Genomic DNA, 17,923 nt, shown 5'->3' with positions numbered 1-17,923 from the left:
ACCAATGCAGAGCCCACCCCAAACCAAATAAATCAGATATCTGAGGGTGGGGCCCAATCATCAATTTTTTAAAAATATCTCCCCAGGAGAATCTAATGTACAGGATTACAGAACTAATCGAATTCAGTGAGAATTATTGCCTTCGGCAATAAGTTTGGAGATATGACTAACTGATCTGTTAGAGAAGCCCTGAAGTGACAAGATGCTCAGTTCACAGAGGACAATTGTCCCTGAATTAAGTCACAGGGTCAGGATGGCCCCTCCCTGGCGATACTCCTGTCTCTCACGGTGGTGGGAGGAGATTTAAAAGAATACAATTAGGGGCTTCCCTGGTGGCATAGTGGTTAAGAATCCACCTGCCAACACAGGGGACACAGGTTCGATCCCTAGTCCAGGAAGATCCCACATGCCGCGGAGCAGCTAAGCCCGTGCGCCACAACTACTGAGCCTGTGCTCTAGAGCCCGTGAGCCACAACTACGGAAGCCTGCGCACCTAGAGTCCATGCTCCGCAACAAGAGAAGCCACCGCAATGAGAAGCCCATGCACTGCAACGAAGAGTAGCCCCCGCTCACCACAACTACAGAAAGCCCAAGCGCAGCAAGACCCAACGCAGCCAAAAATAAACAAATAAATAAATAAATTTATTTAAAAGAATACAATTGGAGAAAGTTTATTATTATTACTATTATTTTTGTTGTTGTCCATTAGCTTGTTTGCAAAAGATATAACCTTTGTTTAGAAATGTAACCCTTATAGACACCAGTGCTCTGACACTCTTTGGGTCCAGCCATGATGGGAATAAAATCTCCTAAGATTTTTTTCAAGCAGACCAGTCTTTGTCTTCTTGAAGTTGTCCCATACCCTCTTGTGATGGTTAATTTTACGTGTCAACTTGACTGGGCAACAGGGCACCCAGATATTTGGTCAGATGTTATTTTGATTGTGTCTGTGATGGTGTTTTAGATGAGTTTAATATTTAAATCGATAGATCAAGTAAAGCAGATTGCCCTTCCTAATGTGGGTGGGCCCCATCCAATCAGTGGTGGCCTGAATAGAGCAAAAGGCTGACCCTCCCCCAAGGAAGAGGGAATTCCTCCTGCCTGACTGCCTTCCAGCTGGAACACTGGTTTTCCCCTGCCTCTGGACTTGAACTGAAACACTGGCTCTTCCTGAGTCTCGAGCCTGCTGGCTTCTGGAATGGAATTTACACCATGGGCTGTCCTGACTGCAGGTCTTGGTACTTGTCAGCCTCCATAATCATGTAAGCCAACTCCTTATAATAAACCTCATTCTCTATACGTATATATATCCTACTAGTTCTGTTCCTCTGGAGAACCCCAACATACATGCCCAGAGAGGACCCTGGCATCAGTATGGGGAAAGCTGGTGGAATAATCAAACTTAAAATTCCCTCAGCCTGCTCCAGCCGCTGCACATAGCCACCCAGATGAGAGGGTTACAGGGGACATAAAATTACTACCAAAGAGTTGAATTCATAACTACCAAGGGATGTTTCCCTCAAACTAGGATGTTGTGGAGAATTGTCCTTTTCCACTCTCTGGGTATCAGCCGTCAGAATCAGAACCCCCTCCCTGGAATGGAAATGGAAACACACCAATGAACTCTTTCTGGTCCCTTCCCTTTAAAATCACAATGAAATCACTAACCTAGGGGTCCCACTACCTCATGCCGGGTGAGCCATAATACAATTGAGAAGAATATGGTTTGTTTGTGTGTGTTCCAATTCAGCCTTGGACTACCGGAGGCAGCTTAGCTCTGTACCGGTGAATGTCATGTGGTACATGTTGTGTTCACTAGTTTCCGTTTTGGAGGATGACCTTTTCCTGACCTTGACCTTTGAGCTGGGCTCCATTTTCCTGGAGCCCATGGAGCCCCAACACGCTGACCACCTGGACCTTACTGACTGCCCTTCCTACCAGGGGCGAGGACTTGTCTGAGAATCCCCTGGTGAACAGACAGCACTGTCTGAGCATCTCAGCTGCTCACTGAAATCACGTGCTCAGCACCCAGATGCACCGTTGGCTGGAGTGAGTGACACGCTCACGTGCTCCTCTTTCTTCCATCCCGTGCCTGACTCCCACCTTCCCCCCATGTGGTACAAAGGCTCAGATGTTTCTAAAAAGGTTTGCAATCTTGCCCCTGTTTGCAGGAGTGGCAAAATAACAATACCTTTGGTGACCTTGAAACATTGCTCTTTGCAGCCGTCCAAACAAACGTCTTACTTTTCAGGGGCCCCTCTTCTTGACTCTAGGATGAGAGGTCTCTAAGGGCTGTAGGAAGGTGGGAAAAGTTAAAAACAACTATAATTTGGAAAGCCAGCCAGGATAACTGCAGTCCCTGGTCCTGATGGAAAAACTCCCTTTTGGAGTTTTCAGGGCCAGCATCCTAATTTGGGGATGCTTCTCTCACCCACTGGATTTTGGGTCATGGGGTCATTTGGATGTTGGTGGTCTTTCTTGCCCTGTAGCCTTCCCTGCTCACTATAATCCTGGTGGCACTGTGACCTAGGTGCCCTGCTTTGACCTGGCCTTGGAGTGGCACGGGACCAAGCTGGCCAATGGACTCTCTCTCCCTCTGGGTGACCATTTTGTGGGTGACAGCCCGGAGTGGAGAGAGCCTCCCTCTTCCTGTCCTGGCGGCAGATCCACCCTGTTCCCTGCCCTTTCTGGTACCTGATGCTTCAGCTGTTCCTTCAATGCTCAGCCACTTTTCATCTTGGAATATTAAATGAACCATATGGGTTTCTATTGCTTGTAGCCAAAGAACCTTTATCGGTATACCTCCCTTCCTAAAACACGATACCGATGTGTCTTAATTGTTGTAATTAAAGTGAGTGCAAAGTAAGTTGGTTTTGAAATGTTCAGTAGGAGATTTTCACAGTGCTGTCCCCACCCTTATCCTCCCAGCCCAAACCCCAGCCGGTAAAAGAGGACCAGGAACCTTGTGACACCAAGATTCACTGGTTGAAGCTTCTTCTGACTGGGTGAGGCTCTCTGAGGGTGAGTGGGGTGTGGAAAGGATGCTCTCTTAGGAATGATAACAGGCTGGTGGCTGTGCCTGCCTCGGGGTGTCCCCTACCCTTCCCTGGGACAGGGATCTTCAACGGCATTGGAGTCTATACCTGGTGGCCGGAGGAGTGGTTTCCGACTTGCCAGGTGAACATTAGTTGATACACATCTTGGGGGAAGGGTCATCTCTGCTTGTTGTCCCAGGACGGTGTAGGGAGAAAAGTCTAGGTTTTGGAGTCAGCCAGACGTGGGTTCCAATCCTGGATCTGCCACTTACTAGCTCTGTAGCTTTGAGCAAATTACCTAACCTCTCTGAGCCTGTTTCCCTTTTAGTAAAATGAGGACAATTGTACTGATATCCCTACCTCGCAGAATCCTTCTGATGTTTTGCATGAGGCAGCCCGTAGAGAAGTCATTCACAGCACAGATGCTGGAGCTAGATTGCTGGGTTCAAATCCTGATTTGACCATATAATATCTAAGTGACCTTGGGACAATACCTGTCTTCTCTCACTTTCCCATATTCTTTTTTTTTTTTTTTTTTTTTTGCGGTACGCGGGCCTCTCACTGTTGTGGCCTCTCCCGCTGCGGAGCACGGGCTCCGGACGCGCAGGCTCAGCGGCCATGGCTCACGGGCCCAGCCGCTCCGCGGCATGTGGGATCTTCCCGGACCGGGGCACGAACCCGTGTCCCCTGCATCGGCAGGCGGACTCTCAACCACTGCGCCACCAGAGAAGCCCCTCCCATATTCTGTAAAATGGAAGTAATAATAATATCTATCTTATGGGGTCTTTATGAAGACTAAACAAATTAACATTTGTCAGGTGCTTTTCCCACTACTTGATGTATTGTGAGTGCCACAGAGATTTCTGTTAAATAAATGCAAGTGTTTGGCAGTATATGTTGCTATTATTGTCATTACTCCCAATGTCCAGCTCAGTGACCTGCCGGCAGCTGGGGCTCGTACAAGCGTGTAGATGTCCATCTCTCAAGATGGTCTCGCGTTCGGGGAGCTGAGTGCGGGTCTCTCAGCCCCGCTGGGTAGAGGTGGTCCTGCCAGCTCTGGGGGCAACCTCACCTGCCAGATGGGCCTTCCCCACTCTGCAAACGGACACACCAGACCCCTCTCTCCCGGACCATACTGACCTGAGCTCTCCATGGGGGCCTGGGGTAAGTGTGAGGAGGGTGTGACTGTCTCAGGCAGCAGAATGGAAAGTAAGGTGCTTGTTTTCCTGCAAAGAGCTGGTTCTGCAAAAGAAGAGACAGTTAGTGGTGGGTGGGACGTGTACAAAGTATATTTGTGGAATGGAGAGGCTCCCGGGGGAACGAGGCTTCTCTCAAACTGGAGGGGAGGGAGTCTAGATTTATTTAAGAAGTGCTCCTATGGTGCTTGCTATGTGCCAGACACTCTTCTAAACACTTAAAAACTATCAACTCTTTAATAGTAACCTTATGAGGTAGGCACTATTTTCTCCCCATTCCACAGATGGGGAAATTGAAACACAGAGACAAATAACGATTCAAGGTCAAATAGCTAGTAAGTAAAGGAATGAGCCCTTGAACTCAGACCATCTGGCTCTAGAGCTCATGCCCTCAATCATGACCACAGGCTGCCCCACTGTGACCCCAGAGGGAGGGACACCCAAAGTCTGCTTCCCAGGGCAACACACTCCACAACTGAAAAGCAGAGGAACTCTGAAAGAATCCAAGAGCTTGTTCTTTGAAGAAAAAAAAGATACACACATACACACACACACCTGGGAAAGCTAATTGAGAAAGAGAAAACAAAGAGACAATATTAGGAATGATAAACATCCCATATGACATTTATCTGTATAAAGAAAGTCTGAACCCTCTGTATCATACACAGTTTTCTAGGGAAATAAAAATGACTCAAAAGGCTCTAGAAGAGTTAGAAAAACTGCTTATATTAGTAACCAGTGAGGAAACAGAGAAAGCCATCACGTAACTGGCTCTTAAAAAGTGGTATCTGGCTCAGATGGTTCCTTTGATAAGTTCTCTCAAACCTACAGAGTGAAGCAAGTTTTTATGTTACTTAGCACAGAGTTTACTGTCCCAAAGAATAGAGAAAAAAGAAAAGATTCTCTGAAAAAGCCAGCCTACCCTCGGTACCAAAAATCGAATGAGGATAGTTTAAAAAAATAGGGCAAGCACTTCACATCCACTGGGATAGCTACTAAAAAGAGAAATACAACAGAAGAGACTTCCCTGGTGGCAAAGTGATTAAGAATCTGCCTGCTAGGGACTTCCCTGGTGGTGCAGTGGCTAAGAATCCGCCTGCCAATGCAGGGCACACGGGTTCGAGCCCTGGTCCGTGGAGATCCCACATGCTGCGGAGCAACTAAGCCCGTGTGTCACAACTACTGCGCCTGCGCTCTAGAGCCCGCGAGTCACAACTACTGAGCCCACGTGCCACAACTACTGAAGCCTGCACGCCTAGAGCCCGGCTCCACAACGAGAAGCCACGGCAATGAGAAGCCCGCGCACCGCAACGAAGAGTAGCCCCCGCTCGCCGCAACTAGAGAAAGCCCGTGTGCAGCAACGAAGACCCCACGCAGCCATAAATAAATAAATAAATAAATAAATTTATTACCAAAAAAAAAAGAAAGAAAATAGATCAGTGGTTGTAAGGGTTTGGGATAGGGAGAGGGGGTGACTACAGAGGGGCAACAGGGAACTTTTGGGGTGACGGATTTGCTCTGTACCCTGTGGTAAAATCGATATATGTGTTAAAACTCATTGAACTGCAGAGCAGTAAGAGTCAATTTTACTGCATGTAAATATAGAAAATAAAAAGCTATTAAACAAAGAAAGAAACCCACACCTGAATTGGTAACTGGGATCCCGTGCTTGGGTGCTCAGTAGGCTTTGACCAAATTCTAGAATTTACCAAGAAAAAGGCATGTGTGTTCAATGGTGCTCTCACAGCTTTAAAACACCAGATCATTGACACACAAGGCACAGCTACCTCTTGAGAAACATCCGAGGAGCTGGAGTGGAAAATAATTGACGTATTTTAATATATACCCTTTTTTTTTTTACCAGTTTAATTTTTTTAAGCTTGTGCATGTTTTATATACTCTAAATGCAAATAAGCCTCTATATCTAATTACCAATTTATAGGAAATACGGAGATTACCAGGATGCAAAATCCAGCGTTTGAGAAACTCTACAGGACGAACATTCTGTTTTCTTTAACAAATAAATTGCAGGGAAGATGGGGTGAAGGTGAGGAGGGGAGACGTAAAGCCAAAGGAAGGGGGGGGCTACAGATTAACAGGGTTTAAGAGACATTATCAACCAAGTGACTCTTATTTCGATCCTAATTCAAACTATTACAAAAAACTATGGGGTTAGGGGCTTTCCTGGTGGCGCAGTGGTTGAGAGTCCGCCTGCCGATGCAGGGGACGCCGGTTCGTGTCCCGGTCCGGGAAGATCCCACATGCCGCGGAGCGGCTGGGCCCGTGAGCCATGGCCGCTGAGCCTGCGCGTCCGGAGCCTGTGCTCTGCAACGGGAGATGCCGCGAAAGTGTGAGGCCAGCGTACCGCAAAAAACCCCCAAAAAACAAAAAAAAAACTATGACATTCGAGGCAACTGGGAATTTGAACACCACAGAAATTTGGGTGGAGGGAGATAATAGTTTTGTAGTTCTGTTTGAAAAAAAAGTAACAGCTGTTGTCTTTTCTTAAATTAAACATTCAATGTTGAGGTAACTAGATTCACACGCAGCTGTAAGAAATAACACAGAGAGATCTCACGTGTGCTTTACCAGTTTCCCACTGTGGTAACACCTTGTGAAACTGCAGTGCAAGTATCATTACCAGGATATTGACATTGATACCTTTTTATTCAGATTTCCCTGGTGTGTATGTGTGTGAGTCCTTTATCTTTTAATGATACACACTAAACTATAAAAAAAAAAGTGGTATCCCTTACCCATAGGCACTGGTTTTCATTTTTAATACATTTCTACATCTGATGTCTTAATATGAAATAGGTTTGACTTTGTTTTTATTATGTGGCAGAGGGCACACAAAAGAGAGAGATGACATGTATGTAAGTTGGGAAGCATAATAAAATAGACATCTGTGAGCTCATCACTCAAGGACACGGCCACTGAATTACACTGTGCGTGTAACTTATAATCTCAGGGAAAAAACAATAAAACTGTTAAAATAATTGCTCTTCTCTTCCTCCCTGGGTCTCTGGGACTGCTGTACTGTAAGGTTGACCATGCTGAGCTGTGGGCGTAACTTCTGGAGTCTGAGGAATCCGGCTCAAGTCCCAGCACCCCCATCCCCAGGGGGCCCACTGGGGGCCTCTCTGAGCTGCAGTCTCCTCCTCTCTGTGAGATGGACACCCAGAAGAACCAGCTAGAATGTCAGACTATTTCATGATGACATTTTGATCAAGGGCTAGGCATGCAGGTCGGGGAACTAAAACTCCACTCAAGAGAGGAAGGTGTCAGGCATTCATGCTGTTTGTTCTCTCTAAAAACGTGCAGTGGCATGTTTTGGTGGGCAAGACTTGACACTGAAATCTAAATGAACTATGAAACTTCAAACATGAAAGTTCGACTGCGAGTGGAAGACCTTGTGGGTGTTCCCAGTCTACACAGAGGAGCTGGAAAATGGCAACACAGTCAGAACCACTGCCCAAGGTGGACAGGCAGCGGGAACAGGGCAGATCCCCAAATCCAGGGGTGGAGGGAGACAAAGAGAAGCTTCCCAAGTGGGAGCCCAGAAGTTATGTTCTCAAGTCCCCCTCTATCGGTTATGTGGTTGTGAAGAAGGATGGTAATAACCTCTGCTCCAACCCCACCGCCCCACCAGGTCCAAGCCACCATCATTTCTTGTGCAAATTACGGCAGTGCCCCCAGTGGGTCTCCCAGCTTCCACTCTTCCCCCTATAGCCTAGCCCCTGACTGAAGCCCTCCAATGACTTCCCTTAGACCTTATCATAAAGTCCACCCTCCTCACCCTGCCTAAATCTTGCCCGATCTGGCCTCAGTGCTTCTCTCCAGCTGCATCTCATCCCGCTCTCCCTCTGGCTCACCAGGATCTCACCTCATGGCTCTTTGTGTTCCTCTAACTTGCCAAGCTCAGTCCTACATCAGGGCCTTTGCACACCTCTGCCCGGAACACCTTTCTCCCAAGCCTTCCTCACAGCCGGCTCCTTCTCAACACTCAGGTCTCATTTGAAACGTCACCTCCGTAGAGAGGCCTTCCCTTGAGCAGTCTTTCTAAAATAGCTTTCCCAGTCATGCTCTAGCATACTCTTTTATTTTATTCATAGCTTTCATCAGGATCAGAATTTTCCCATGTAATGATCAGTTTTCTGGGCTCTTCATTAGAATGTGAGCTCCACAAACAGTGGGTTCCAGTGTCTCTTATTCACCGCAGCATGTCCAGTGCCTAAGGCAGTTATCGGCACCCAGGAGACAGTGAATAAATATTTTGGAGAAATAGTTGAATGATGAACCAGGGCTAGAGCTCAGATCTCAGCCTGGGGTGCCCAGTCATGGCCCCCTCCCTTCCCTTCATACCCATTCTTCCCCTGCTCCAAACCTCACAGAGCACCCTCTGCCCGAGGAAAATAAAGTACACACACAGTTAAACTTTTTTTGGGGAGGAATCGGCTAATAATGACCATTGAGCAGACTTAAAGGAAAAGAAACCACAAAGATATAGATTAAAAGAGAAGCGTAGGTCGCGTCGGGGGAGGGATAAATTAGGAGGCTTGGGATTAACACATACACACTATTATGTATAAAATAGATAACCAACAAGGACCTACTGCATAGCACAGGGAACTATACTCAGTATTACATAATAACCTATAAGGGAAAAGAATCTGAAAAAGAATATATGTAGCTGAATTGCTGTGTTGTACACCTGAAACTTACACGACATTGTAAACCAAGTACACTTCAATAAAAAAAAAGAGAAGTAGGGACTTCCCTGGTGGTCCAGTGGTTAAGACTCTGCACTCCCAATGCAGGGGGCCCGGGTTCGGTCTGGGATGATGTTTAATGGAAAGCAAAATTCTAAGAAGTTTGAACAATCGCTGTCAGAAAGCCTCCTTCATTCTTCTATTCATTCATTCGCTCACTTATTCACTCATCAACCATGTATTCGGTGCCCGTATGCATTTGTGCAGGTCCTGGGTATATGCTGTGTCACCCCCTTCCTTGTTCCTCTGCAGGGGACCTCTGTAATCTATTTCCTGTCCTTTGGGGCTGCTGACCACACCAGTATGGGGCAGAGCCCTCAGGGGTCAAGGCTGCACCAGACAGGAAATGGAAACAGGCAGAACCCAGGTCATTCTGGCAAAACGCAGCAACATCTCAGTTGTCTCACTTCAGGATGATGTGAATTTCTCAGGAAATAAACCTTGCCCTTTTAAGCACCCAAACTTGCCTCTGAGGTTTCCCCGATGAATCTCATGGGAGTTGACTGCACGTACCTCACCGTAACACAGTGAAGGTTTCAGGGGCTGCTGGTAGGTGAAGGAAGCCTCCATCCTACGCTGAAAGGCTCCTACTTTCTCACGTATGAATCCCGTTTCAGCAGTGGGGACTGCACCTCGCACAAAGTGGGTGGACGGGGCTGCCGTCTGGCCCACTGCCTCACTGGCCCTCCCAGCCAGGAAGGGCGAGGCTCCGTAATCCATCCAAAAGGGTGCTTGCTGTCATCTGTCTGTTCAGCGGGGATGCCTCTCTTAAACTGGAACAAAGACTCCTCTGTGCGGGTGGCTGCCCTGTTGCTGTCTCTGCTCTTTCACCAGACTGCCAATTTGCTGAACGCTGGGGAGCCAGATAAACACATGGCATTGTCTTGTATGTAAAACAGGGAGACAAAGCCTGAGAAACTGGTCTATGAAAAAAGAGCGTGGAACTCCCATGCTCTTGGAACATCTATTTGGGCTGCTCCGAGGCCCTCTGGCTCTCTTCCTAGCTCCTGGCAGTGTTTCGAGGGACTGAGATTGCTGAGTAAATCAAACAGCATCTGTGGAACACTGTTCACGTGGCAGAAAGTGCGCCAGGCCTGAACGTTTAGAGGTAAATGAATGAGACACGGTCCTTGCCCTTAGGAGCTGGGGGCCTACCAGCCCATGACTTCTCACTGACTGCAGTGTGGCCCTACTCGCCACGTTCTCGGCCCACGATTGGCACACTGGTGTCCATGCCCACAGCAAGCTTGAAGACACACGTGTTACACGGAAACCAAGGGTAGTCATCAGTTAGCCATTAATAAATACTGCCTTTGCTGATCAGGCTTGCTTTAATTATTTTTACAAAAACTTGTGTGTCCTCCAAGTGCCATGAAGCCTGAACGATAAGACGTTTGCCCAAGTGGTTTTTTAGGAACTCAAAGCTGTGTCCAGTTTGAGTTTGAGCCCATTAAGACTGGTTGAGACCCTCCATCTGGGCAGGCGCAAATGTCCACTTGGTGACCATTTGGCGTCAGGGGCCCAATACCTCCACCCTCAGAACACGCTAACGGCACCATTTTCTGAGCATGCGTCCCATGAAGAAGCCTGTAGCTTAGTTGCACCTGCACAGAACGATGATTACCTCACCTTCTCTTATCCCCATCACCTTTCCCCATGCTCCACACGCCTCATCTTTATCTCGTAAGTACCCCTCGCCCCCTCGCCGTCAGGAAGGCAGATCTGAGAGTTGTTCTCCCGTCTCCTCGATTGGCTGCCTCACGAATAAACCCTTTCTCTGTTGCAAACCTCAGCATCTCAGCATTTGACTCACTGCGACTCGGGCAGACCAAACGTGTTTGGTAACATGTGCACGGGGAACCAGAGACTTGCTCTGCCTGGTACATTGTGAGAATTTACTGCCCACACTAAAAACTCTGCCAGTGGCAAATGTCTGGAAGGTACACATGCTATTCAGTGAAAAAGCAAGCGTCCTCCTTCCCTAGAAGCAGCCACGGTTCTAGAAAATCTGACTCTGTAGCCCACATTTAAAAGTTAGATTTCACATAAAAATCAAGATTCTCAACTTTTACTTAGAAGGAATAACTGGAAGATCTGGAAACAATGGGCCCATAATTCCACGTGGCAGCAATCAGTGGGCTTGGACTGCAGCTGCCCCCCTGGAAGGGCCAGGCACCCGCCCCTCCTACTGCATCCACCACTGTCAGCTGGTCTGTGGCATTGTTCGTGCTTCCTGCTGGGCTCTTTGAGGCAGACAAGCTGGCAACCCACAAGCTATATAGATCTTTCTTGATTTGTGACGGGGTTACACCCCAATAAACCCATTGTATGTTGAAAATATTGTAAGTCGAAAATGCACTGAACACACCTACCCTTACAGCACATCACAGCTTGGCCCTGCCTACCTTAAACCTGCTCAGAACCCTTCCATTAGCCTACAGTTGGGCAAAATCTTCTAACGCAAAGCCTACTTGATGATCAACGGTTGACTATCTCACGTAATGGATTGAATACTCTACTGAAAGTGAAAAATAGAATGATCGTCTGGGTGCAGAACGGCTGTAAGCGTATGAGTTGTTGATTCCTGTGATCACGTGGCTGGCTAGGAGCTGCCCTGCCCAGCATATCGAACCCCATATCGCTAGCCTGGGAAAAGATCAGAATTTGAAGTACGGTTTTTACTCAATGCACGCTGCTTTCCCACCATCGTAAAGTCGAAAAGTCTTAAGTCAAACCATTGTAAGCTGGGGACTGTCCACTGTGGCCCAGGTTCCAGTTCTCAGAGAGGAGAGTTAATTGCAGACACGCCTGACGTGAGCTGGGCGTTGCAGTTGCCCCGAGGTGCCATGTGAGTCATTCGACAAGCATTTACGGTACACTTCTCTACTTCTCCGTAGCCCCTGATGCACTGCATCGTGAATGTCAAGCACTTGTACGAAGACAAGACAGGGTCCCTGTCCCCAAGCTGCTCTCAGGCTAGGGAACGGAATCAAGTCTGTTCAGCATGGTTGCTACGGCAACTGGCACAGGAAACAGAGATGATACTGATGCTGAAAACACTGGTGAAGAGGCAGCGGTCCCATGGGAAGGGGGTCCCAGACACAGTGGTAAGGACGCTGCTCTGCCACTTGTGCGGGGCATTGGTCCCCGGCTCCGTCTCGGATGACCGACTGTGGCTTTTGTGCTGCTAACCAGGCGAATGGCACGTCCAAGCTCAGCTCCCAAGCCCCTGCCCTCCCCTAGTTCCCCCAGTCATAGCGAGAATGTGACATCACAGGATAGAAACACACCAGCCTCTGCCACCAGTTAGGAAGATTCCCAGCAGCTGGTACGAGCAGCACGGAAAGCGGCCAAGGGGCAAATCCCAGCCACCTGGGGGCAGCCCCACGGTCACGGCACTGCGGCCTCTCATACATCCCCCACCCCCATCCCTGGCCAGTGCTATTCGTTCCTTGTCTCATTTGCTCAATAGTGATTGAGCCTTATCTGTCCTACAGACTCAAGGTAGGAGAACCAGGTCTTCAACTGAAGATCATATAAGTGGATGGATTCATTCATTCACGCAACGAATATGTTTCGAGCCCCTTCTAAGTGTGAGACACTGTTCCAGTTCCTGGGGATGTGGCAATCAAGTAGGCAAAAACACCTGCTCTCATAAAGGTTGCACCCCTGAGGGTACGTAGTGAGGGTGGGAGTGGGGGAAGACAATAAATTCCATAATTAAGTTGTATATGAGATGCTGAGAAGTGCTATAGGAATACGGCTGAGAAGGGGATCGCGAGGTTCCAGCGTCGGGGGTGCGATGTTAAAAGGTCTCCCTAAGGAGGTGACATCTGAGTAGAAGCCTGCGGGAGGAAAGGAGCAAGCCAATGTCTGCAGGAAACATGTTCCATGCGAAGGGAACAGCCACCCAAGCGCCGAGGAGGGAGGTGCCCGAGGGTTTTCAAGGGACAGTGCAGCTGGGGTGCAGTCGGCGAGGGGACAGTAGGAGGATGCTGGCAGACAGTCCTCCCGGGTTTGTGCCTGTCTGGTGAGCTTTTGTTCCAGATCATTTCTTCAAGAAGGTTTGTATCGTGAACAGCCTTGGAACAGACAGCAAGGATCTCCTCCAGGGCCAAGGGTGGATTTCTCTGCTGACCAGTATGATAGAGACGATGTCTCCCTCCAGGGCAAAGATGGCAGGTTTGCTCGCAGCCCACGGTGAACACTGGGGGTTTCCTTAGCTCAGGGCTAAGCTCAGCCGTGACGCACAGCATGCACTGGGGGCCACCTCCCCGCTCTCCCAGGGGACTTGGGGGCAGGACGCTCACACTGCCTGTTGCACCGTGAGTGATAAACACCCGGGTCTGTGACTCTCGAATCTCGTGTTTTCTGCCAGCATCCCTAAAATTGTGGTACGCTAACCTGTGAGTCACAAGGAGGGTAAAATCTTAGACCCTTTCCAGCAGAGGGGCGAGACCAGAAACAAAGAATGAACGAGTGAATGAATGAATTGGGATTCAGAGGACGTTCCTCCTTAAACACAGAACATTAGCAATGAACGGTCCTCAGGGCGGGTGCGAACACATGGCCGTTCACTGCCTTGGGATAAAATGGGCCACAGGACCAGCCACAGAGCCACAGAGGCGGTTCTGTGACACGCAGCAGGAAGAAGCAGACGGGGGCCCTGTTCGCAGCTGCGGCTGCCCATTCTCTCTGTGCAAGAGATCATGGGAAAGACTTCCCTGCTGGAGGAAGGGCTGCAGAGAGCAGGACTGAGGAGGCCTGGCTCCGGGTCAGTGTCTGGCCGTGAAGATCCCAGCTTCGGAAGATCCCCTGCCTGCCCCATGGCTGGGTCCCGGGCCAGACTCTTCAGACAGGAGAAGCCACCCCTTGGGAAGAAAGACACGGAGTTTCCCAGGACCATCTGGGTCCTCCTTCCCGCCTCCCTCCTGTCCTGCGCCCACCGCCCTGGCACAGAGAGAAGGGACCCCCCCACCACCGAACCACTCCCCTCTCCTCCCACACGCGTTGCCAGCCGGCCGCCCCCAGGGTATTGGGTCAGATGCCATTTCCAGGACTCTGAGTTCTTCTCTCTGTAGAGACAGACTTGCCAGACGACACACCCAGCTCTTTGGTTTAGAGCCTGTGATTAGTGGGGGGTGGAAATGCAGAGCTTGGGGTTCTGAGGGGGCCCCTGTCAACCCTCATCCCACGAGGCCCGCTGGGCTTTCCAGATTCCCGAGGGCCCTGCTCCCCAGCTGTCCCCTGAGGACCGGGCAGGCCCACTTCCTCGCTGAGTCTGCCTCTGGCTGGGAAGGAAACACCTGGATGCGAGAGGGCTGGTCGAGGGGGGAGGAGGAGAGCATTGTTCCTGGGGGGGGGGTGGGCGGGGGGAGCCTGGGAGGAATGTGACAGGGCCTGGATGCAGACCAGGAAGCCACGAGCCAGCCTGGCGTTCACATCCACCATGAGAGCCGAGGAGGTGACAGAGGAAAGTGGCAGAGTGGCCGGGCGGGTAGCATTTGGCACTGGACTGCCCGGGTTCCAAGCCTCTCTGTTGCTATGGCAACATGTTGCTTAGAGCCCTTGTGCCTCAGTTTCCCTATCTTTAAAGGAGACCTAATATTAGCACCTACCTCATAAGATTACTGTGAGGACTCAAAGAGATGACATTCAAAAGCCACTTACTTAGAGCTAAATAAAGAAACAGGCCAGGCCCACGCTGCTAAGTTCTCCACAAACCCCACGTTAGCAGCCAAACTGAATCTCTAGCTTTTCTTTCTCGCTGTTCACACCCGCTCTCCTACTCTGGGTTTGCGCACTTTGCCCCCCTCACTGGGACGCCCGCTGCTCCATCTCTGCCCACAAGCCCTCTGTCTCCCTCAAGACCCAGGGTTTGCGCGGAGCCCTCCCTGACCCCACACCTGCGGGGCTCTCTCCACCTGCGCGCACACCTCGCCTCGCCAGCGGCCCCGGCGCCTGTTACTGTCTGTGTTAGTCACTCACAGCCATGTCTCAACCCCACACCAGCCGGGCAGCTTCTCAAGGATGGAGACACGGCTCTGGTTGGACTTTGGTGACGGCTGCACACGTAGAAGATGCTGGATCCGTGTGTGTGTGAGTGTGTGTGTGTGAGTGTGTGTGTGTGTGTGTGTGTATGTGTGTGTGTGTGTATGTGTGTAGAGAATGGCCAAGATCCGGGACAGAGGTGGACAGATGATGTCCCAGGAGGGGCACCGATGGGGACCCAGAAGATTCTTTCTGAGCCCTGTGCCTTGCTTACCCGCTCTGCACTTTGGCAAGTAAGTTGCCTCAGTCTCCTGACCTATAAACGGGCATTATAAACATACCCAGCCTTCCTCCAATTGCCCGTGAGAATCCAATGGGCTAATGAATGTATCCTATAGCACCAGGCATCAATAATTAGTCCTGTTATTACTGGCATTTACAGGATTTGGAGAAGAAAGGAGGGGGTCTTCTCACAGGGTCCTGCGTCCTTTCTTCTTGTGAAGATGGATTGAATAATCTTTTTCTAATTTTTTTTTGGCCGCACCTTGAGGCATGTGGGATCTTAGTTCCCTCACCAGGGATCGAACCCGTGCCGCTTGCATCGGAAGTGCGGAGTCCTAACCACTGGACAGCCCAGGTTGGATAATCTTAACTTGGCAGAATGGTCATAGTAGCCACCACATCTGGGCAACCCGTCTCAGAAAGGCTGGGCGTGTATTCACAAGCTCCAGGGGTGTCTTGCCCCTCACGGGCTCCCCTTCCAGCATCCCTCCTCCCGGACCCTCGATCTGCTCTGCTCAGGTCTGCCTCTCCCGGCTCCCTCCCTGGAGACCCCACCCCCAGCCAGCGCCTACCTTGGCTCAGCTGCAGCTCGGCTGTCCACAGTCCTGCCCAGGGAGGCCTCCAGCCCGGGACCACCTGATGTCTTAGACGAGCCCTGACCGGTGTCTGCAGCCTCCAGACCTGCAGAGAAAAGCCCAGTGTCGCACAGGCCTGGCTCTGTCCCCTCCTCTTCCTTCCCCTTCCCCATGGCCCTCAAAGCTCCTCCCAGAGCACATCCTGCTGCGACGTTGCTTTCTAGAGAAGTGTCTGTGGTCAGCCACTGGCCACTGGAGGTTCTTTATTCTGACTGGGTGGGACAGTGGTACCTCCGTGGGCCCTCCGCTGGTGCTGCCTGGGCAGCAATGCAGGGAGCCCTGACTTCTTTCTCGAGCTCCAGACACACCAAGAACCACACCCCCACCCCCGACACCATCAGCCAGATGGCCCCAAGTTCTTCCGACTCAACAGGTACAAAGCCAGTTCCTCATTTCACCTTCTAAACCCACCTCTCTGCTGCTCATCTCAGAATCAGAAACCTGGGTGTCATTCTTCACATCTCCCCCTCCCTCAACTGTTACACCTAAACAGCACCAAGTCTTGTCACTGTCTCATGAACTGTCCCATTTTTTTTTTCCATCCCCCATGGTGGTCATGAGGTCACCACTGTTTTTCTCCTAAATTATTACAACTGCCTGATGTCTCCCTGCCTCCTCCGCCTCATAGCCAAAGGTCTCTTTCTGATAGTGAAACACAAATCTGATCGCGTTACACCTTGTTACAACCTTCAATAGCTCCCTATTACCTTCAAGAGAATGGCCAAATTCCTTAGCATGACTTGCAAGGCCCTTCTTGATCTGGTCCTTCCTTGACCCCCAACCTCAGGCTTTATCCCCTTGCTCTGACGCCTTCCAGAACGACTGCAGTTCCTTAATGATCCAGGCCGTCTCCCACCTCCAGGCCTTCGCATGTGCAGTGAAGTTGGGATTCTCTTCCCAACCCTTCTCCTGGCTCACTCCTAACCATCCTTCCTTTGGTACAGAAGAGGCAAAAACAGGTCAGGAGGAAAAGTGGAGTACCATGGAAGCTGGGGGTGGGACAGTGTCAAGGACTTGATGGTCAACGGTGTCCAAGACTGCAGACAGGACACAGATGAACACCAAAAAGCATCTGCTGACCTTGATGATTAGGAGAGAGCAGTGCTGGGGAGCAGATCACCTCCACGGTGACATGTTTGCTAGTTTGTCATATTCTTTCTTTTTTTAATTTTTTTTGTGATACGCGGGCCTCTCGCTGCTGTGGCCTCTCCCGTTGTGGAGCACAGGCTCCGGACGCGCAGGCTCAGCGGCCATGGCTCACGGGCCCAGCCGCTCTGCGGCACGTGGGATCTTCCCGGACCAGGGCACGAACCCGTGTCCCCTGCATTGGCAGGTGGACTCTCAACCACTGCGCCACCAGGGAAGCCCCTGTCATATTCTTTCTTTTTCCCATATTTTGAAGCCAAGCAATATTTTGGGGAATCTCCAACACATTTCTAGACCTTTGAAAAACTCACACACTCTATGCTGTCATCCGATATGGCCTAATGCCTAAATGGCTCTGGAGAGAGGCAGACTGCAGACAGCATGAATGCCTGGATTCAGCTGTGCCTGAAACCCTGATGTCTAGATCTTCTCTTAATTGTTCAACTATGTGATCCAATAAATGCTCCCTCCTTTTCGATTAAGACTGTTTGCACCGGGTTTCTGTCACTTGGGTTTCTCCTTTGCAACCAAAGGAGAAGCCACTGACCTTTCTCTGCAGGGGCCGAGTGGGCTCTGTTCCATCCCTTCCTTTTGTAGAAGAGGCCATTTGAAAAAAAGAAAGAAGTCCAGAAATTTTAACCATTTGCTCTAGAGCTCAGCTTCCCTCTCATGGCTACTTCTTTTCGGTCCCACTCACGTGACTGAACTCACATTTTATCTTGCATCTTTGTAACCTTAGGTCACACGTCTGCCGCCTCCCTCCCCCTGTGAGTTCTGAGAAAGCAGAGGCTAGGTCTTATTCATTATTCTATCCATCACAGGATAAGAGAATGTTAAGAGACAGTCTGGCTCAGTAAATAAAACAA

General features: G+C 50.0%; 1 protein-coding gene across 8 annotated transcripts in view; it reads right to left on the bottom strand.

Annotated features, from left to right (window-relative positions):
- The window catches only part of PIK3R6 (phosphoinositide-3-kinase regulatory subunit 6), a 51,023-nt gene extending 35,057 nt beyond the window's left edge, over window positions 1-15,966 (bottom strand). For all 8 annotated transcript variants that reach the window (XR_010937790.1, XM_067717541.1, XM_067717539.1 and 5 more), the window contains exons 1-2: window positions 15,849-15,966; window positions 4,176-4,277 (exon numbers count right to left, since the gene is read on the bottom strand). Coding sequence is in view for 7 of the 8 variants with exons in the window: in XM_067717541.1 (XP_067573642.1) it covers window positions 4,176-4,188 (13 nt within the window). In the remaining variant the exon portion in view is untranslated. The remainder of the gene's footprint in view (window positions 1-4,175; window positions 4,278-15,848) is intronic.
- Between the last annotated feature and the right edge of the window lie 1,957 nt (window positions 15,967-17,923).

Source organism: Pseudorca crassidens, chromosome 19 (genome assembly GCF_039906515.1).
Source record: "Pseudorca crassidens isolate mPseCra1 chromosome 19, mPseCra1.hap1, whole genome shotgun sequence".
In the NCBI taxonomy this organism is placed as follows: domain Eukaryota; kingdom Metazoa; phylum Chordata; class Mammalia; order Artiodactyla; family Delphinidae; genus Pseudorca; species Pseudorca crassidens.
This window is presented reverse-complemented; position numbering and strand designations above follow the sequence as displayed.